The 23347-nt window shown below is 34.7% G+C and overlaps 1 protein-coding gene across 2 annotated transcripts in view; it reads left to right on the plus strand.

Annotated features, from left to right (window-relative positions):
* The window catches only part of CNTLN (centlein), a 253134-nt gene that overhangs the window by 179153 nt on the left and 50634 nt on the right, over window positions 1-23347 (plus strand). For both annotated transcript variants that reach the window (XM_070431720.1, XM_070431721.1), the window contains exons 17-18: window positions 1332-1425; window positions 1523-1746. In XM_070431720.1, the coding sequence (XP_070287821.1) occupies window positions 1332-1425; window positions 1523-1746 (318 nt within the window). The remainder of the gene's footprint in view (window positions 1-1331; window positions 1426-1522; window positions 1747-23347) is intronic.

The following is a 23347-nucleotide window of genomic DNA, read 5'->3' on the forward strand; positions in this document are numbered from 1 at the left end:
TTAGTTCTAGTTAATTTAATAATAAGTCTAGTGACTAATATTTAAATTTTGTAATAATGTTTTGGATCTTTTATAGTGCTCAATAATAGCACTTAAATATTAATTGAATCTTAGTAAAGCACTGAAACTTTTAAAAAATACATTTTATACACTGTTGATGAGGACAAGTTCAAATAAGACATTTCAAAAATATTTTGAGAAATGACATATAGTTTAAAGGAAAATGATTACTTCAAAGGAAAGTAACCCTTAGATAGGGGTTTTTGGTATTTGTGTTAACAAATCAGTTTTATTACTTTAGAACCATTCCTTGTATATAATATAATATAATTTATGTATTCATCAATATAGGGCTCATTGTCAAAGTAACATTGGGCCAAATTTACTTTTTCTTTTAATTTTTACTATAATTATTTATTTGTTCCTGAGTTGAGATCTTTGAAAAATAATTTTTTTTAAAGAAGTAATTTAGATTAGTCTAGATCCGTGGTTGGCAATCTGCGGCTGGCGAGCCACATGCGGCTCTTTGGTCCCTTGAGTGTGGCTCTTCCTAAGCCTTAGGAGTACCCTAATTAAGTTAATAACAATGTACCTACCTATATAGTTTAAGTTTAAAAAATTTGGCTCTCAAACGAAATTTCAATCATTGTACTGTTGATATTTGGCTCTGTTGACTAATGAGTTTGCCGACCTCTGGTCTAGATTAATATTTCTCCTTTCCCCAGCCAATAAAGTCTTAAACAAGACCACATATTTTATTATTAGGATTTATAATATTTGAAACAGTCTATTTAAAATTTTGCTTTGGGGAAGCTTTTTTAAACTGATGAGATATTTTGGAACAAAAGTCAACATAGCTTTATTTTATTTAACTTTAGTGTATTGAAATGTCATGAGGAAAACATGCAGCTTCAAGAAAACTTGCTTTATGATCATCAACATTATTTTAGCTTCATTTGCCAGGAGGAGTTCATCAGTCAGAAAACAGTATTTGAGAAAAGGAACGTAGATTCCCAGAGAATAAGTTATTAAATATTTTATTTTTGTTGCTTTTACTGTATTTCCCCCTAGGTTTACAAATGGTCCCTAGGTTAAATTACTAGTACTACTTTGTGGTTGACTTTTGTATTTGTATCTTCTGCCCTCTAGGGCAGTTTTAGTGTACACATTATGTTCATTTATGAGTTCTGGTATCAATTATAGAATTTTATTGTCTAGGCTTTTAACTGCATAAACAAATATATTTTCAAGTAAAGAAATATTATTTATCATGTTAGCTCACTTGATATTTTTGAGTAACAATCTAACCTTTATGAAACCTTCAAATTTAGGATTATTTTCATTACAAGAATGCCAAAAGGCCAACTTTTCAAAAGAAGAATGGTAATATTCAAAAGAGTTCACATACAATAGGTCCTACCAGAGGTAAGAATGCATATGTAATTAATAGTGTCTTTGTGATTTAATGTGATTTAAAAATATTATGAACAACATTATTTATATAACAGTTATATTTTCTCAGTTTACAGAGAAAAATTAAAAAGTATATCTGCCCAGAAATCAAGTAGCAATGTTATTTTATTACGAGAAAGAATTATATCCTTGCAGCAACAAAACAGTGTACTTCAGAATGCCAAAAAAACAGCAGAATTGTCTATTAAAGAATATAAAGAAGTCAATGAAAAGCTCCTTCACCAGCAGCAAGTATCTGATCAACGATTTCAGATAAGCAGACAGACAATAAAGGTAAAAGGAAATAAATTATAATAGACTATATTATAAAAGTATGTATTTCCTTTTACATGTTTTGTTTGGTTCATATTTGTGTTAGACATATCTTTGAGTTAAAAAATTTTTCTAGGCACTACTAACTAATATAATTAGTTTAATACCTAGATTTCTTTAATAAATTCATATTAAGGAACAACCTTTATCAGGAAGACAACTCCAAATAAAAAAGACAAATATTTTACTAGCATTCCTTTTGACATCTATCATTTTTATATATTTTTTGCATTATACCTTAGATTTTAAATGTAGGCTATATAAATGCATATAGCTTGCCCATTTGCCCATGTATACAAGTTTGAATTTATCATTATAAATTACATTGTTAACTGACAATTGCCTCAGTTCCTGTTTTCAAATACTAGTATAAAATGTGAAGGTTTTAATATAAATATCTATATTAATATGTTCCTATAACTTATTTGTGATTCTTTTATTTAGGTGAATTGAGTTTTCTGTAACAATTTTTAGATATATTATACATTATTGCTGGTTATCATATTTAATCTTAGAGCAAATGAAAAAGAAAAGATTGTTTCTTAAGTCTCCATTCCTAAAGGCATTTGTTTGTATAAGGAATGAATTTTGGAAATTTGTTGTTTTAGACAGAAGGATTATTTCACACATTTTAGAAAATAATTTTTAAATCACAATCACAAAATGTTTAAATTATACGTAGATTCTCTACTTCTAACATCTAATGCTTTAATTCAAGCAATACTCAGAAATGTTTTAACTATAAAGGACTTAATATTATACTTGTATACCAATAACAGGTGTTTTGGCTTTATTTCAAAGTGGCCATATATCCTAACTTGATCTATGTTCTTTTTATATATGTTGGTTAATAATGACATTCAATTAATCCATATCCTTGCTGATTTTCTATCATCTATTATTGAAAGTGAAGTATTGAAATCACCCATTATTTCTTGTAATAACTTCAGTGAGACATAATTTACATACCATACAATTCTCTCAGTTAATTCAGCGGTTATTACAATACTGAAAAATTTGTGTGACAATCACCAAAATCAATTTTGAACATTTTTATAACTTCAAATATAGACCCTGTACCCATTAGCTATCATTCTTCCATTCCACCATCTCTCCTAGCCCTGAGCAACCACTAATCTATATTCTGTCTATGTGGTTTTACCTAGTCTAGATATTTCATATACATGGAGTCATGCAATACGTGACTTTTGTGTCTGGCTTCATTCATTTAGCATTATATTTTCAAAGTTTTCCATGTTGTAGAATGTAGAAATTTAAAAATGTACTCCTCCATAAAAGCAATAAAAACAGGCAAAAATAGTCAGAGTCAACATTTTCATAGCATTGGGTATAGAATCTAGTCTTCTAAATGTTGATGTAATATTTAAGGCAATTAATTGATGACTCGAAGTTACAAGTTTCTAAGACATGGATTTCTTATAAAATGATTGAAGATCAAATAAAAGTATTTTACATGAAAACGATAAAGCATTTTATTGAGACTTTGTGAACGTTGAGGAACACTTACATTCCTCTCTGAAACTGGAAATGATCCAAGGACTTGCAACAATCTGGGGAGAGTTTATTAAAAACAGACAAATAAACAAACAAACAAAAACTCAGCTACAAACAGGAAACTTTGTGGCATTTTAATTTGCCTTAGTTCCATCCCCACTCTCCCAGCTCAGTAGCAGCCTGGCAACTTCCAAAAGAAGCCTAATGGAGCTGGAGCACTTTCAAAGCTCTGTTCCCAAATAATTGTCATCTTTTGACCTGTCTGATGGTTCCTTAATAGACCCCTGTAAAGAGATGACTGGGATTGCTTTCAGTGTGAACCATCTTTTTCCTGGGGGAGAAGAGGGAGCAGTGGGGAGGACATGGTGTTATCAAAAACTATTACAGGCAATTGTTTAAACTCTAGTTGGCCTGAGAGGATGGATTCTAGTTTAGGTCAAACAATATATTAACTAAATGGCTTAAAAGGAAAAGCTGTGGAATGAGATATTCATAAGAGTTTTGAATGGCTCTGACACGTTCCTGGGAATCTGGAGGACACATACCCATTAGTTGAGGAATGGGTAAATAAATTCTGATCTATGCGTGCAAGGGAATATTGTGAAAACACAAGAGAATAATGAAGTATTGATATATGTTACAATATGGATGAACATTAAAAACATTAAATCTAGTGAAATAAGCAAGTCACAAAAGAGTACATATTATGTGATTCTATTTATGTGAAATATCCAGAATAGACACAGAAAGAGAAAGTAGATTACTAAATGCTATGGACTGGGAGGGATAGAGGAGTATAGGAGTTATTGCTAAAGTGTACAGGTTTCTTTTTAAAGTGATGAAAATGTTCTGAAATTGACTATGGTCATATTTGAATATATTTGTGAATATACTAAAAACATTGACTTGTATACGTTAAATGAGTGAATAGTGTGGAATGTAAATTTATATCTCAGTAAAACATTTTTTAAATATTGGTTTTAAGTAGGAAAATAAAAGACAAGCAGTAGTACTATATGAATTTTGCTGATAATTCATCAGTAACAATAATGTAATAAAAATTATTATTCAAATTAATAAAGCCTACTGCTGAGATAAAAGTTTATTAGGTAAATGTTATGGTGAATTGTAAGAGCCATTGTAACATTTTTAGGTATGTAAGTAATATATGATTACATGAAACATTTCAATTATTACTAAACTTGACAAAGTAAATATGTTTAAGGTTAATTGTCTTAAAGTTAGTTTCTAATTAAAACAATGTATGTTCTTTTCCTTACATATTCAATTCTCTATTGCAAAAATGAATAGGGAATATATTAAAGCTAACAGTATTGACTACCTTTTCCACTTTGAATGTTCAGTTCTTTAACTTAAGAGAGTTGCTCATATTTCATCTGAAACATTTGGAAAATGAGTCCTAATCTTAAGAATAGCAAGATGAAAGGTCAACCTTTTTTGTTCCAATAATACTACTTAAGTGTATTATGACCATGGAAACTCCTTTATAGTCACATCTGTGTCATCATACAGATGTAAACAGCATTGACTCACAGAGGCAAACTACCAGAATCCATATTAAAAGGGAAAATGAAGCTTGCCCATAAGTGCACATTTTAGAATTTCTTTTGAATGTTTTATTTTAAGTAGCAAGTAATTATATATATATATATCAACGGATAGATAACAAATGTAAATATTTGTGAAATTTTACATACTGTAATACTTCTTCTCTAAAAAGCTCTCTCCTGAAATACTGTGTTTAGAAAAACAGAATAATCCTTATGATTCATTTATATGAGCTGTGTTATTCTCTGTGTTTATTTAAATAACAAAATGGATTTCAAGAGATGTATTATCGTTATAGATTGAATTATCCCCACCCCAATCATATATTGAAGTCCCAGTCCCTAGTGTTATAGCATTTGGAGAGGGGTTTGTGGGGAAGTGGTTAGGTTTAGGTGAGGTTATAAGGAAGGGGGTCCTTATGATGGGCTTTGTGCCCTTATAGCAGTTCTCAACCTGTGGGTCGCGAACAATGAAAATACATCCTGCATATCAGATATTTACATTATGATTCATAACGGTAGCAAATTACAGTTATGAAGTAGCAATGAAAATAATTTTATGGTTGGGGGTCACCACAACATGAGGGACTGTATTAAAGGGTCGTGGCATTAGGAAGGTTGAGAACCACTGCATAAGATGAGAAGAGACACCAGAGCTCTCTCTCTCTCCACCATGGGGGGACAGAGTGAGAAAGTAACTGTCTGCAAGCCAGAAAGAGAACTCTCATCAGAATTGGACCATGCGGGCATTGTAATCTCATAGTTACTGTCTCCAGAATTGTAAGAAAGTATTATGTTTTTTAAAGCACCCCAGCACATGAAATTCATGCACGGGTGCAGTCCCTAGACCTAGCCTGCAATCAGGGCCATCTTCCCTGGCTACCAGCAGCTTGCCTCCCCGCCCCCCCCCCCCCCCCCCGGGTTCCCAGTTTGCCATCAGGCAATTGGAGCCTGACGGCCGGGGTGAGGGACCAAGAGGTCGGCCATTCCACCCACTCTCCAGCCCCAGCCCCGCCGTGGGTCGCCCTCTGTGTGTGGGATGACCAGCGGGGCGGGAGCTTTGGTCTGGCACCGCCCACATCCCCTGCCATCCACCCCCGGGTCCCCATTTGCCATCGGGTGATCAGAGCCTGCCAGCCGGGGGAGGGACCAAGAGGTCAGCATTCTGCCCGCTCGCCAGTCCCAACCCCTGCCACTACCTACTCCGGTTCCCAGTTTGCCATCAGGAGATTGGAGCCTGATGGCTGGGGAAAGGGACCAAGAGGTGGTCAGTGCACCTCATAGTGACTGGTTGAGTGGTCATTCTGGTTGTTCTGCTGTTTTGGTCGCTGGGCATTTTATTATATAGGCCTAGAGGCCCAGTGCACGAAATTCGTGCACAGGGTCGGGGGGGGGAGTCCCTCTGCCCGGCCTGCACCCTCTCCAATCTGGGACCCTTTGGGGGATGTCTGACTGCCAGTTTAGGCCCAATCCCTGTGGGCAATCTGGGACCACTGGCTCCTAACCACTCACCTGCAATCCGGGACCACTGGCTCCTAACCGCTCACCTGCCTGCCTGCCTGTTTGCCCCTAACCCCTCTGCCTACCCGCCTGATCGCCCCTAACTGCTTTCCTCTGCTGGCCTGATCACCCCTACCTGCTATCCCCTGCTGGCCTGATCGCCTCTAACTGCCTCTGCTATGGCCCCCGCCACCGTGGCTTTGTCCAGAAGAACATCCAGAAGATGTCTGGTCTAATTAGCATATTACCCTTTTATTAGTATAGATTATAGCAACCTGAATAGATTAATACAGATTTTAGTATTGGGAGTTGGGTGGCATTTTAACATATGTAAATTTGGAAGCAACTTTGGATAATGGGTAGATTCTGGAAGAGTTTTGAATTGCATACTGGAGATTTGGACATTAAGGGCATTCTGGAGAGGTCTCAGATGTGACTGAGGAACATGTTATTAAAAGAACAGAAGAAAGGGAATTCTTTCCTTGGCTGGACTGTGTTCTAGTGTTTTTCAGAAGGTAGAACATGTAAGCAGTGAATTTGTATATTTTTATTAAGACTTTAATTTGTTGGAGCTGCTCTAGGTTTACAGCAAAATTGAGGGGAAGCTACCAGGGTTTCCCATATAACTCCTGCCCCTATACATGCATAAATTCCTCCATTATCAATATCCCTCCCAGAGAAGTACATGTATTATAATTGACAAATCTACATTGATACGTCATCATCAAACAGAGTCTGTAGTTTACCTTAAGGTGCTGTACATTCTTTGAGTTTGGACAAATGTGTAATTTGTCCAAATTATACATTTCACTGACCTAAAAATCCTCTGTGCTATGCTTATTTATCCCCATCTCCAATCCCTGGCAACTGTCTCCATAGTTTTGCCTTTTCAAGAATGTTATATACAGGCATACTTTACAAATATTGGGGTTGGGTTCCAGACCACCATGATAAAACAAATAATACAATAACGCAAATCATAATTTTCTTGCTGGTGAAGGGTCTTCCTTCAGTTTGTAAAAAAATTCAACATCTGAGAAGCACAATAAAGCAAAGTGCAATAAAATGAGATATTGCTATAGTTGGAATCATACAATATGGATGCTTTTCAGATTGGCTTCTTTCTCTTAGTAAGCACTTAAGGTTCTTCCTTAAGTGCTTATGTCTTTTCATAGCTCAGGAGTTCATTTCTTGAAAAAAAAATTTTTTATTGATTTGAGAGAGAGGAAGGGATAGAAATATCAATGATGAGAGAGAATCATTGATCAGGTGCCTCCTACATACCCCTTACTGGGGATCAATACTCCAGCCTGGGCATGTGCCCTGACCAGGAATCAAACTGTGACCTCCGGTTCATGGTTGACGCTTGACTACTGAGCCACACCAGCTGGACAGTAGTTCATTTCTTTTAATGCTGAATAATAGTCCATTGTTTGGATGTTCAGAGTTTATTTATTCTCCTAGTGAAGGTGATCTTGATTGCTTCCATGCTCTGGAAATTAAGAATAAAGCTGCTATAAACATCTGTCTGCAGGTTTTTGTGTACGCATAGGTTTTCAGTGCTTTGGGGTAAATACTAAAGAATGTAATTGCTGGATCATATTGTAAGATCTGCTTAGTTTTGTGAGAAACCACCAACTGTCTTCTAAAGTCTGTACCATTTTGAATTCTCACCTGCTATGAGTGAGAATCCTATTGCTCTACATTCTCACCAGCATTTGGTGTGGTCAGTATTCTGGATTTTTGCCACTCTAATAGGTGTGTAGTGATATCCTATTGTTGTTTTACTTTACATGTCTCTGATGACATGATATAGCACATCATTTTTTATGCTTATTTGTCATCTGTTTATCTTCTTTGGTAAGGTATTTGCTTGAGCCTCTCACCCATTTTTTAAATTGGATTGCTTGTTTTCTTACTGCTGAGTTTTAAGTGTTCTTTGTATATTTTGGATAATAATCCTTTATCAGGTATGTCTTTTGCAAATATTTTCTCCCAGTCTGTGGCAGAATGAGTCTTCTCTTTCTCTCAACATTGTCTTTCGCAGAGCATAGTACATTCTCAGTAAAAGGATGGAGTTTTACCAAGTCACTTATATTATAATGCATATTTGTTAAGCCTGGTTCATGTATCATTTCCTATATGCAACATTTCCCAGAGCCTTTTCTTTTTTTAAGTTTAGCATAAAATAAAGGAAGAATTCTGTTGTAATCTAGTAAGTCTGATGTAGTAATTTGACGTGTAAATGAAGTATACTATAGGCTTTTGTGATTAGGAACTGGAGAATGAATCTGAAAGTTAGAAGTGGAAGAGCCAGATATACATAGGTCAAGAATGAATATCCATTCACATTAAGGAAGTGAAGGCATTGATGATATTGAAGGAGCTGACTAAAAAGTGGACAAACCAGCTAATAGATTAATAGTGTCATGAAAGTGCTGGAAGGTATGATTTTGATATGAAAGTTAGTAATGTAGTGGTATGGTGCTTTCAGTGAGAATGGGGTGTACCATCTCCTGTTTGTGGCAAATCCTACTAGACCCATAAAACTTACGTTACCTTTCTAGTTACTACAGGTATTTAATTTTCTGAACCCTGATTTGCACAATGGCCCTATATGTTTTCTAAAAGAAGAGGATACTCATTTTATCCCCCAAGGCTATTTCTCCCTCTTTATATAACTCCCATTGTTTTGTGTAACAAAAGGAGGCATGACAGTATTTCCAAAAGTTAGGGAAGGAATGCTTTACAAAATATGGCCTAGAGAACTCTTTTGAGAGTTTTCTTTTATTCTACCCCAATAGCTTGTATAGTATACATTTCTTGTAGAGTATTCAGTTTATATATATCAGATTCTCCAGGGCCATGGCTTTTGCCAGATGAAGCACTTTTGATTTTGAGGCTGATGAAACACAGTGCTATTATTGATCTGTGCATGGCATAGCCTGTCTCTCTCCTAGCAGAGTGTAGCAACATTTATCCAGGAATTTGTGAAATGTCACTTGGATCATGTTCACAAGGTAAACTGTGCAAAAACCAGGATCTGTGCTGAGAATCCAGGTGGAATTGGACGTGACTGTCTTATTCCTACATCTTCTAGATGAACCAAGTGATATTTATTAACAGAATATATGTGTCCTATATTAGACTTTGTAAGGAACTATTATTATCATTTAGAATACTCTGTGCTATACAATCATACTTATACTCTGTTTTCAGATGCACTTGCAATCTTATCACAGAGAATATTAAGAAAATGTAACCTGAACAACTGTTTATAATGAGCAGTCTTATAAAATATTGCACAGTAGCGTTTTCCTATATTCCTATGTAATATATTCTTAGTAGTGTTTTCATTCTTTGCATCAATATACTTTCAGGTAAGTATGTCTCATTAAAAAGCAACATGCCTAGAAATGACAAATTATAACATTTTTCTCACTGTGGGATTATTATATTTAAGTATGCATATATTGTAGAGTTTGGTTTGCAAATGCATAGATATATGTGTTTGTTTGCTACAATTCAGTTTAATGCATCTAACATATGTAAAGCACTGTAATAATGGGATGTGTAACCACAAATTAAATATGGTCCTTGTCTTATAAAAGGTACAAATAGGGGAGTTGGACATGAGTATCACAATATAAATAAATCATGATATATGTAGCATGGTTGGAGTGTGTGAGTGTGTGGGGGGGTGCACATGCATCTATGTGTGTATAATATATGTACATGTAGTAGATGGAATATACAGTCATTTATTGCTGTCATTATTTAGTAAAAATATCATTTGGCCTTACACTTAAAATTTGGTTGATTTTGAAAGTTGCATGTGTGGAACAAAGCCATTAAAAGATGGAAAGTTTTAAAAGGCAAAAGTTGAGATGCAGTTTGTTGAGAATAGTCAGTAATCTGGTAGAGTTGTGGTTCTCAACCCTAACTGCATGCTACCTCACTTGCTTTAAAAAAAAAAAAAGTATGCCCATTGCCCTACCCTAGAGCAATTAAATCACTTTGCTAGTTTTTAAAATCTCTGAGGTGGTTCTGATGTCCAGTTAGGACTGAGACTCAAGTTTGAGAGAATAGAGATCAAAGTAAACAGATAAGAGACTGTTTAACTGTCAAGGCAGAAGATAAGTACCAAACAATAGTAATAGAAATAGAAAGATTTAGGTAAACAAACAAGATATTTTACAATGGTATAACAGAGTTTGGTGACCAATCACAAATTGGAAGTTTAAAAAATGTGAAATATTGAAGAAACCTGCCAGGATTCTAATTAAAGCAACTGGAAAGTAGATGGTACAGTATATTTGTGAAAATATAATATACTAAATATTGTGTGGGTGAAACTCATATGAAAGCATACCAAGAAAGTTGGATAAAATATAGCAAATATCCTTATAAATGAACATTAGACCTTGCCAAAAAATGTAAATACCTAGGAGCTGAAATAAATGAAAACTTATCATTGTAACCAAGTGGTAATTTGTCACTGAAGTGAAGGTTACAAGTGAACAGTAGGATATTTGATTGTAAAATTTAGATATGTGAAAATGTGAAAAAAGGAATGTCTTAAAATTGCTATATGCTTTTTGCAAATATGTATTTTGAGTAAAGAAACGTAAAGGAATTATAAACATCAAAGGTATTCAGGATAATGATTATTTCTGGTGAGTCAGATGAGAAAGATACATGGCCTTCAAATGTATTTGGTAACTCATTGTCTTTGCTGAGTGGTTGATTTATAGGCATTCATTATATTTTCCTTTATATATCTATTACATATTTGAAATATTTCCCCCCCAAAAAATGAAGAAAGAAACCTATTGTTGTAATTATCCCAGAGAAAGAATGCTGGAGGTGGAGCAAATCTTTGCAGCAAGTTAAGTTTGGGGTGGGGAGTATATGATATATGGGTAGAAGAGGAGTCAGAGAAGGAGAAGGTAGGAAAGTGCTGTAATACAGGAACAGGAAGGGAACATTTTTAACAAGAAAAAGAGAATAGCCCTAACCGGTTTGGCTCAGTGGATAGAGCATCGGCCTGTGGACTGAAGGGTCCCAGGTTCGATTCCAGTCAAGGGCATGTACCTTGGTTGCGGGCTCATCCCCAGTTGGGGGTGTGCAGGAGGCAGCTGATCGATGTTTCTCTCTCATCGATGTTTCTAACTCTCTTATCCCTCTCCCTTCCTCTCTGTAAAAAAAAAAATCAATAAAACATATTATATAAAAGAAAGAAAGAAAAAGAGAATAGTGGTCAACAGTGTCAGATGTCATAGAGGAATCAAAAAGAAAATGACTGAGAAAAGATCGTTGGACTTCTCTCAGAACGCTTTATTAGCAGACCTCTCTTGATAGCAAGTAATAGAAACTGAACTCAAACTAACATAAGAAAAAGAAAGCTTACAAAAGTCAAATGATGAACTGAAAAGAATAGACTTGGGAAGAGTAGTGATAACCAGAACCAGACATTCTAATATCTTTGATGTTTCTCTTTATCTCACATATCTTCCTCTCGGACTAGCTTTCTTCATGGTTATGGATACTGGCCATGTGCTAATATCCTTATACCCTAGACACCAGAGAAGAAAGGGATTTCTCTTTCTCATTTTTAGTCTTCCCTTAATTTAGATATACATATTTTCATCTACATGAATAACTGGCAGGAAATTTAGAAGTCATGCAGGATACAGGGCAGTTTCTGTGCTACACATGCAGTACATCTAGTGTTCCTGGCTCTCATCCATTTCAGTGTCAATCATTGTGGTACTCAGAAGTGCCCCCACTTATTTCCAAAATACATACATAGGCAATATGTATTCTTTGAGAATCTCTGATACAGGAGAAAAGCAGAGAAACAGGTTCCATTAATAAAAATAAAAAGAACTCCAGATTACTTTTTTCCTAAAGATCTATATGAATCACATAGTACAACTAGCTGAGATTCAAATAGTTTACTGAGTGGCTACTCTGTTATGTCAAACCTCGAAAGATTGTGATAAACAGAAGATAATAATTCGAAATAGAAAATGAAGTGAGGGATAATGGAAGAAGTTCCTATGTGAAATTTTTGTGTTATAAAAGGAACTTTTAAAAATGAAACATGAAAAATATCTTATAAATCTCTTATTTTTTAAAAGAATTTTTTACTCTATGCCATGAAAGGTAATTTTTTTAGTAATTTTCACATACTTTAGTTTTTAATGATGAGAATCCCATTTTTAAAGTGATATCAAAAACTTATTTTATAAGATTCAAACACTGCAAAAACTATTTTTTAAAGAAATTTTCATTTTTTATTCTCTTGTAATGAACACAAGAAATAGAGACAAATATTATTGAGTTGTTTCCCTTGAGAATTTTAGTAGGGTATATTTATAAATTTAATCAAAATCATATGAAGATTTAGTAATACCACTGTTAAATTTGTAATGAGTTGTAGGATTTTTAAAATCCCCCAACTGGGTTTCATCCAAGTAATTTGTTTGCAGAGCTTAGATGTATTACATCTGAGGAAAGACAGTTAACTATTGACCCTATCAGTAAAATATTTCAATTTCTAAATATTAACATGCTATTTATATTTAGAGCATACTTATCAATGTATGTCATTTTACTACTTTTAATATACTGGTATAAAGTTGGAGCTAGAAATTACAATCCTAAGCCTTTGGGTTTATTATCTCAAAAGTTGAATATTTTATATTAGAATGATATTACATTATCCTTATGAATTGATTCCAGTATAATTTAAATAACTTTAATGTTCACATACATGCTCTTTAGAGGCATATTTATTGAAAATTCTTTATCTTATAAAATATGAATTACAGAAATATATCATGGTCTCACATAAAATTTTAGAAGTCAAAAATTATTTTAAAGAATACCAATATCTTTTGAAGTCTATATACGAATTAAGTATTATGACCAATTTTTAATTGTGTAGACTCTCACTTCCATTTAGTAATAATACTGTATGTGAGCATTAGTTTCCTCAGGCCAGTCCATAAAGACCTTTTTGTGCAATAAAATACAGTACAATAAGAAGCAGTATCATCCCAGGAGGATGGAAAAACAATCAAATAAAAGTATTGAAATCTGTTGCTTAGGAAAACCAAGTTTAATTAGAGGAGGATGAGACAGACTTCCTGAGACTTCTGCAGATATTCTATAGTTTGATAGTCTTTGTTCCTGATAACTCAATCATTCCCTATAACTTCGCTTGAAATATTATGGCTGTTTTTTACTTAGATACAGAATTAACATCACACTGAAACACCAAGTAATATTTTTTGATGATTTAGCCAGTTTACTTACTTACTTATTTATTTATTTTTCTTTTATCTTCATTGTTTGAGTATTTTAATTGGGGTGAAATTTTTCTTCTTGCTCCCACAAAACTAAAGTTACTGAGAAAAATATTGACAAATGGATTGGGGAGAATAGAATTAAAAAGGATATGTGTATACAATACATATTAGTAGTAGATATTTCTATATGATTAGCTGAGTATATAAAGTAGGGGAAGGAGAGGGAAAAAGAGGGCTTTAAAAAGACATTGCTCAGTTTATCCTTTGAGACATCAGATGTCACTGCTGTCCTCTTTCATTCCTATTAATGAAGGGACTCAGAATGGGAAGGCGTTGCAACTTGATAGTCATTAAGAAGAATGCCGTATGTAGATCAAATGTCTAAGAGGGCAAAAATTGAACTGATACTATTACCATATAACATTGAGAAATTCTTATGCTAGTAATGATGATGAATTATTCTGAGTATACTTTTGGTTCTGAATGTCTGTATCTGTATATATATTTGGTATCTAAATTTTACAGAGACTTTTATTTTTGTTAACTAAAATAGAGAATTTGAAATAACAAACCTGCAACTCAGCTCTTGTTGCTATGAATATATCATATGTTTTTTCATGAATACTTGAAAGACAGTTGTATTAGTTAATTTTTCAAACTTCGCATATATGTTTACTGATCCTTTTTTCATAGTTGTGTGGATAGACGTTTAAGTGATGTGGTTTAATTTCAGTTCAGTTAATATTCATTAATTTAGTTATTCAGATTATTTAGAAGCACACTATATTGCTAGTATCACAGATTAATACTTATTATAAATGCCTATAATGTCAAAACTATTAAAACAAATTAAAAAATACATCTTAAATGTTTTCAGTATCTGGTGTTGTTTTGAGAATTTAAAGTATTAGTAAACTTTAAAAAATAATTTGATCCTTGAAATAACAGTGATTTTCACTTTGAGAAATCCCATTCAAACATATTGACAAAATAATTATTTAATTGGGCATTACCTAGAACTTGCATGACAAAGTATAGGGGCATTGAATTAATTTTACTTCTTGTAAATGTTACTGAGAGTAGCACTTCTCTCTCTTATCCATATGCAGATATCCATATTTCTCTGACAGAATCTAATTTGAACACATCAAGACAGATTGGCATCTCCAGTACCATAAAAAAACTGCTTTGTTAATTGCTAACCATATTTAGTATGACCTTATAACAAAGTAGCACGATAAGTGTCAAGCTTTGTCTTTAATGTGCACACTGGAGCTGGGTTCATCTGTACTAGACAACTGCACTTCATGAATAGAGGTTTTTTTCTTGATAGACAATTAGCAGTAATTAGGAGATTCACCTCAATAAGATGTCAACATGAGATTGTTTTAAAAAGTTGAATGTCAGTGACTTATAAAGAAAGTTCTTCTGACACATAGGTATGGCATATGAAACATGAAATGTTAATTTAACTTTTCTGCTTATTATTCATGCGCAATATTATTTTGTCATTCAGACACTATACTGACAGAGTGTAAAGGGTGTTAAAATAGTGCTGCTAGAATAAAAAGAGGATTAATCTACCAATGGCCAATTAGCCAAAGGGTACTTAATGGTCTCTAAAGGCTACTGAAGTCTAACTACTAGCAAAAGCATTGGTAAAAAGTCCTCTATCTTACCTTCATTTGCTTGACATTTTGTGAAACATCTTGTAGGCTTTTAATAACTGCATTTGTCAGAAAATGGTTTATAAATGGGTGATGTAGTAACTCAGTATATTTTTCATAAGAAATTTTGTTATATAAATAACCTCATCTCTGCCTAAGATCTTTGTTCTTTTTCCTCTTTTTGGTTGGTGGTTTAAAATTTTAATTTCTTTTCTAGAAGATCTCAAGTATCATAACAAAGGAAAACTCATGTTTTAAGTATAATACACTTGTTACTAATTTGAAAGTTATTAATCTGAGCCATTTATTTTTGTAGATAAGTACTTGTATGGAAAATATTCTCCTAGCAACCTAGAAACCCATGTAATTTTCTTTGTATCTCATATAATGTTTTAATTAAGTGACTATGCTTTTAGTCTTATATATGTACAATGCACAGAATTTTATTTCTTTTAGTTTTGTTCCTTAAAAAAAATAATTTCCCAATGAAAGAATATTGATTCTATTCACAGAGGGAGAAAGATCATTAAGATTATGGTGACTTTCTAGGAGATTCTTGCCCATAGGATTTACATAGATATTGTTCAACCACAATTTTCTCTCAGTCTCTTTTGCTTTGATTCTGGTAACAAAATTATGATATTATAAATTTTTAAAATTACAATAATAAGATTTTTAAATTGCTGCTTCTAGCCGTAGCTGGTTTGACTCAATAGATAAAGCATTGGCCTGTGGACTGAAGGGTGTCCCAGGCTGATCCCAAGTAGGGGGTGTGCAGGAGGCAACCGATCAATGATTCTCTGTCATCATTGATGTTTCTATCTTTCTTGTCCTCTTTCTTCCTCTATGAAATTAAAAAAATAAAATAAAATTGCTGCTTATACTCAAGTATGATCCAGAATAATCTTATTATGAGATATAAATGATTTTATTTATTTATTTACCATGAAATACTTTCATTTAATATTCTCAGTCATATGCAGAATTCAAGATTAAAGATTTTGGTAAAAAATTGGAAACATTATTTCCAATTAATGATTGCTTTCCCTACTTTGACTGTCAAGGCCTTTGGGTTTCAAAAGGGAAAGAAAAATAACAGACTCCAACATTCTTATAGATGGGAACTGACCCTCATTTTTTACTCTGGTTACTTATTGACCTTTTTCAACGTTTGACATCTAACTTTTGCCCCAGCTTAGACTAGAAAGAATCCTTCTGCCACCAACGATTTCCTCTGTAGACTTCCCAGAAACACAGCTCCTGTGACCCTGACATTGAACCTCACACTTAGATGGATTTTTTAGAATTTCCATGTGTCTACTTTTCAGACCCCACTGTCCTAACTAAAAATGCTTTCCAAACTTTTAAATGGCTCATTACATTGTTTCTAATCCAGTGGTAAGAAAACATGGGGAGAAGAACAGTGACTTTCAAAGCTATAGTGTGGCCACTGTTCAGAAAAATGTTAGGTCAGAAACTGCCTCTTATCAGAAGTGAAGAGCTATACCACATCCTATTCCTTTCCCTTGGAACACTGCTCCTAAACTAGTTGAATACTCAAAAGCATTTTCATTACGTGTGTCACAACTAGCAGCATGTCCTTGAATAGGCAGATATTGAGTATTTTCTTCTTTGGAGACATCAAGATCTGAGAGTATCTAAAATCACACTGTGCAGTGTGATTAGGAAAATGGAACAATTTTTAATTTTTAAGCCCTTTACTTTTCATAAAAGCCTTTTATTTCTTTTTACTTCTTTTCACTTGCACTGTAGAAGAAAATGTTTTTTCATGGGCCTTGTTTGACTTTTTCTGATAATTCATTCTTGAACATTAAAATGTTTACCAAGCCTGGAGAAGAGATCCTCGATCTCCTCAGGACTGCCCTCAGTTTACTGGTGATCCTTTCCCTTTGGAAAGCATAGGAGTGGTTGCTGTAGCTGTGGTCTTTAATGTTCTATCTAGCATGCATCAAGGAGACACTTGACAAAAGAAATCAAGAGGGATGCATGGAAGGAAACTGGCTATAACAAGCACTTACCAGACAAATGTTAAAGGCAGCAGCAGTTTCCTTAGTCCCTGTTTTATTTCTTTATATATTTCTAGGTTATAGACTGGTAGCTACCTAAAGGTAAGAATAACTTTAGTGTTTACCATTGAAAGGATAGAGTTAGTACCGTTCCTACTACATAGTATGTGTAAAAAGAATGAATGGATAAGGCTGGTTGAAGGGGTATAGGGGGGAGAAATAGGAGACATCTGTAATACTGTCAACAATTAAAAAAAGGAAGTGGGTGGAAAATTAAAAAAGAATGAATGATAGATATTGAGCCAGTTTCTGAATCTAGATATTCCATATCAAAATCTTCCAGAAAATGTTAAGTTGGGGTCCAGAAAAAAAATTATGAATGAACCACATAAGAGAAAAAGGGAGAGATGTCAAGGGAGGTTCACTTATCTACCTTGTTCATGGGATTCCATAATTACAGTTGAAAGCAGCAAAAGGAAGCTTCTGGCTATAGGAGTTTTGCTTGGCAATTAAACTACAAAGTGCAGATCTCATAGAGGCAATTTATTTCTAGCATAGAAAATGGAACAATTTTTAAAAAGCATTTGAAGAATCCCAGCCAGTATGGATCAGTGATTGAGTATTGACCTATGAACCAGGAGGTTTTTTTGTTTGTTTTTTTAAAAAATATATTTTATTGATTTTTTACAGAGAGGAAGGGAGAGGGATAGAGAGTTAGAAACATCGATGAGAGAGAAACATCGATCAGCTGCTTCCTGCATACTCCTTACTGGGGATGTGCCCGCAACCAAGATACATGCCCTTGACTGGAATTGAACCTGGGACCCTTGAGTCCACAGGCTGACGCTCTATCCACTGAGCCAAACCGGTTAGGGCTGAACTAGGAGGTTTTAATACCAGGTTCCATTCCTGGATAGGGCTCAATCCCCAGTGTGGTGCATGCAGGGGGCAGCTGATGAGTGATTCTCTCTCATCATTGATGTTTTTCTCTCTCTCTCCCTCTCCCTTCCTCTATGAAATCAATAAAAATATATATTTTTTTAAAAAGCAATTGAAGAAATAAAATTAACACAAAATTATGGTTAAGGAATAGAAAACTAAATCAGAGTGAGGATATTATATATACAATATACTATGGAGTTTAGAATACTTGCTCAAGGTCGGGCAGGGTGACAAAAGGGAACAAGGAATAGGTTCAAGAAAAGGGTTGATTTTTTTAAAAAAAAATTGGGATTCACTTGTTTTCCATGCTACATAACAAATTACCACAAATTTATCAGCTTAGAAATAACACACACTCATTACCTCACAGTTTCTAAGGGTCAGGAATCTGGCACAGCTTAGTGGATCCCTTGCTTAGAGTATTGCAAGGATGCAATCAGAGTGTCAGCCAGACTGTTTTCCTTACTCGAGCTCAGGCTTTTCTGCCAAGCTCAAGTGTTTGTTGGAAAAATTCAGTTCCTGTGGTTGCAAGACTGAGGTCCCAATTTTTTTTTTTTTAAATCCTCACCTTTTGGTGCACGGGACGATGCTTCAACCAGCTAAGCCACCTGGCCAGGATGATCCCTGTTTTCTTGATTGCTGCTGGTCAAGGATCATTATTAGCTCTCCAGGCCTCCCTTAGATCCTTGACTTATAGTCCCCTACAACATTGCCAAGTTACTTATTCAAGATCAATAGGAGAATCTCTCTGACCAGGGAGGGCCCCTGGCCTTCTTTTACAGGGCTCACCTGATTAGTTTAGGACCAGCCAGGATAATCTTGCTTTTGAGGAAATTAAAGTCATATTAAGGGCCATAATTTACATCTATAGAATTCTATTTGTATATGATATAATTCAAATAATGTAATCATTGGAGCGATAGCCCATCATATCCATGGGTCCCACCCACATACGGGGGAGAAAATTGTACAAGAGCATAGATTATTGGGGATCATCTGAGAATTCTGTCAACCATCTTTGCCCTATTACAGAAGGAATCCTTTGCTTTGCCCATTACTGAAGAATGGATTCTCCAACATGTACTTGTTTCTTACAGTTGCTTAGAGAGTTCTTTCCTGTTCAGAGATTAATGCTTCTTCAATGTTATATTTAAATAAATAATAACTAATGTCTAGTTTTAAACTTTTATAGTGTTAAGTTCTATTTTATAACCTTTGGTTAGAATATTGAATACATGTAAATCAATACAAATCTCAGTACTTATTGAAGTCAACTTTTAAATTGGAATAGACTTAAAAGATTATAGAGGGATTGTACTGCCGAGATATAGAGTAACACACATTTGCCTTCAATAAACTTGTAGTCCAGTAGTGATCTTAAATAAAGATCAAACAAATAACTCGTAACTTAAGACAAAGTAAGATTTCTGCCATGAGAAATGATAGGATTATCATCCTATATAATAAGAGAGGAATGTGCTAATTAGCCATTACGCTCTGAGGCATAAAGACCAAGTGTGTCACGACCAGATCACAGATCCGTAGGAGGGTGGGCCAGCGAGGTACAAGCGGGCTGTGGAGAGCTACAGGAGTGGGCAGGGCAGCAAGCTACGAGAGGGGGAGGGGGAGGGGGGCGGGGAGAACTACAGGAGGGCGGCAGCGACCAACTGGCTACAAGCGGGCAGCAGAGAGGTACATGATGGGGCAGGGCAGCAAGCAAGCGGGAGGTAGAGAGCTTCAGGAGAGGGCAGGGCAACAAGGTATGAGGGGAAGGTGCAGGGAGCTACAGGAGGGCGGGGCAGCAGGCAGAGAGCTACAGGAGCGCAGGGCAGTGGGCAGAGAGCTACAGGAGTACAGGAGGGCGGCAGCGACCTACTGGCGCAGGGATTCGTGCTTAGGGCTACTAGTACATATATAAGAAAGCTTTTTGTTAATCCAGGTCCTTGGCCTTTAAAACATTCCTCATACTACATGGTTGCATTTACCTCAAGATAATAATGCTAGCAATAATGCTGTGTACTTAAAATTTACCCAGTGCTATCATTGATATTTAAGAAAACTCTGCCCTCAAAATTACCTTTGCTAGGTAAGCAGCAGCATCTCTGTTTTCCATGAGGACAGAAAGTGAAATGCCCGCTTGCCCACATCACTCAGCTGGTAAGCAGTAGACCCCAGAGTAGACCTCAGAGATGATGAGTCTTCCTTGTGTTTTCTTATCATTTATGGTTTTAATATAATATAACAAATATTTATTTTTAAATCTTTGATGGTAGATAGAAATGCAATAATATAGAAATAAGAAACATGCTCCTGATTTTAAAAATGACTACTAGTAATCTCAATTTATTGGTAGATTTTACTGCAAATCTCTTTCTAACAGGATTGCCACAGAAGTAGTCTCACATGCCAAACCAAGAGTATTGGTAAACAAAGAAGGTTTTATTTGTACTTCTTGTACTTCTCAAATAAGAAATAGAATTCTTAGACTAAGAGAAGTAACAGAGCCATAATTATCTGTCCAAAATTCTAAGGGATAATCAGAAGGTTCCAGATTGATGGCCTGTTTTCTCTTTTTTGACAAGTGCTCTTATTTCAAGGCATAAATAACTAATATTAGAAATATATTTTAAATGGTGCAGGTTTTAAATATTGTTTAAGCAAAACATGATTTACATTTTAATATATTCTAAGTTATTGGGTTTATTATCTCCAAATTTCAGTATTTCTTAATTTTTATATTGTTAAATTAAAATTAGAATCTACATATATGTGTCTTTTAGAGAAAACATTTATTGGCTTGGTTTCTCCTCAATGAAGGATATATTTACAGTGTCTGGATCTGCCACTGTGAAAGGAATAGACAGAAATCGAATGGCATACACATTTGACAAATGAAAGAAGCTGCCGGGACTGTTCATAGGAAATAAAGAGCCTCATCAAAGTTTAGTTTTCTGAGTTGCCTGGGACCCACATAGAATTGTAGCCATGAATTATGTCTCACCAAATTAAAATCTCAAAAGTCCAATTTAGATGCAGAGCATTTACTTCCAGGATTGATAAGTGTTCCAATGCACGCTACTTAAGTAAAAGCTAATGATATGACATGGCTAATAAAAGTGTATTTAAACTTATATAGTGATAAACTAATGGATTATAAATACCCACTGAAATTAATTTTTGTCTTTTCAGCACCATCTGTGCTGCAAATAGGAAGACTTGAGTTTTTGAAACCATTCTTGTGGTTCTTACTATATAGAAAGCATTGTTTGTAGATACTGTAGGGAATACACAGGTGAACAAAGTCACAGTCCTCTCGCATAGATTTACTGGGGCTCCTGGTTGAGATACAGGCACATTGCTATGGGAGCTAAGAAAATGGGGGAGCTGCTTTGTTGAGGAAAAAGAATAAAGTATACAGGATTTTCATAAAGAAGGAAATAATAAGTTGCTCTTTAAGCATGAGAGTGAATTCAGCAGAAGGAAACTCCATATGTAGAGTCCTTGATGGAGAAATGGCAGACATGTTTGGGGAATGGCAGGCAAGTTTGACTGCAGGTGCTGTCTGACTGAAACCTGAACTGAAGGTAAATCTTAGAGAGCCTAATATAACTACAAACATCCCAGCTTTATTCTACATAGGTGCAGAAGCTTGAAGGGTTTTTGAATAAAGGAATACAGGTCAGTGATGTTTTAGGAAATAAGTTGCAGGGAGGAGTGTTATTACAGTACTCCCAGTGGAGAGTCTTCATTAAAAAGTGGCAATAGGGGCAAGACCGGTTTGGCTCAGTGGATAGAGCATGGGCCTGCAGACTGAAAGGTCCCAGGTTCTATTCCGGTCAAGGGCATGTACCTTGGTTGTGGGAGGTGTGCAGCAGACAGCTGGTCGATGTTTCTCTCTCATCGATGTTTCTGACTCTCTATCTCTCTCCCTTCCTCTCTGTAAAAAATCAATAAAAATATATTTAAAAAAAATTTTTAAAAGTGGCAGCAGGGAATGAATATGAGAAACATCACATAACTTGTAGAACCTGACTATTGATTGGACATAGAAAATCAATAAATAGGGCGGGAGATAGATACAAGCTTGGATGGTAACCAGTAAGATTTTCAGTTTTAGGGAAATTATGAGTTTACTTTAAGATATTAACTATTAGGTACCTTTGGGAAAACTCATGAATGAATCTTTCCTGAGATTCCATAGACTCATACTTTTAGATCATAAGTTAAAATATAACCAAAGAAATTGTTTTTTTAGCAAGTATACTTTTTTTCATGAAAACCTAGTATAATATCAAATCGTAGTTTTAAATCAGTGATCTGATATACTCATATTTAACAGTATACACATGCATATATAGATAAATATGGAATTATAGATTTATTTGTATAGTTTCTAGAAGTTGTTTTTAAATATAGTGTTAATACTTGTTATTAAGTCTTATATTACTCTGCACGTTAGCTACATCTTTTACTGTTTCTAATTAGAATTCTTAACAAAGACAGATTTCCCCCCCTCTGAGAGGTTTCAGTACCATTTTGTCTAATTGTTCCTTATGCTAAACTACCATATTACAAGCTTCTTTGGAATAATAAAATAGTAGTGCAGTTATCCTCTTCAGGAGCTCTGGGTTGCTATGCCTTTATAGCTTGGTGGCATTCTGCTGACTACAGATTGGTGTGAGCAGGGATAACATTAAGACAGTTTCTTCTACATGGTTTCATAAAAACATTGCCAGTATGTCATTTAGTAAAATGTTTATGTAATTAAAAATTCAGATGTAAGGAGTTTAGTGCAGTCTACCTCAACATTACAAAAAGGACTTGTCAACTATCAATCAAGTTCATAAGAGTGAGCAAATTTGTTTATATGCTATTTATTTGATCTAAATCTCTAATAAGCCTCTTCTGCTAATTGGACTTAACATTTATGTTGCTAAATGAGAAGCATTTTGGCTGCTATATAGAATGGTAAGACCTACCCAATGGAATAAACAACTAACATCTGTTATCTCGTCCTGCTCCAGCTT

Source organism: Myotis yumanensis, unplaced genomic scaffold (genome assembly GCF_028538775.1).
Source record: "Myotis yumanensis isolate MYYU_CA2020_CCGP unplaced genomic scaffold, mMyoYum1.0.hap1 SCAF_12, whole genome shotgun sequence".
In the NCBI taxonomy this organism is placed as follows: domain Eukaryota; kingdom Metazoa; phylum Chordata; class Mammalia; order Chiroptera; family Vespertilionidae; genus Myotis; species Myotis yumanensis.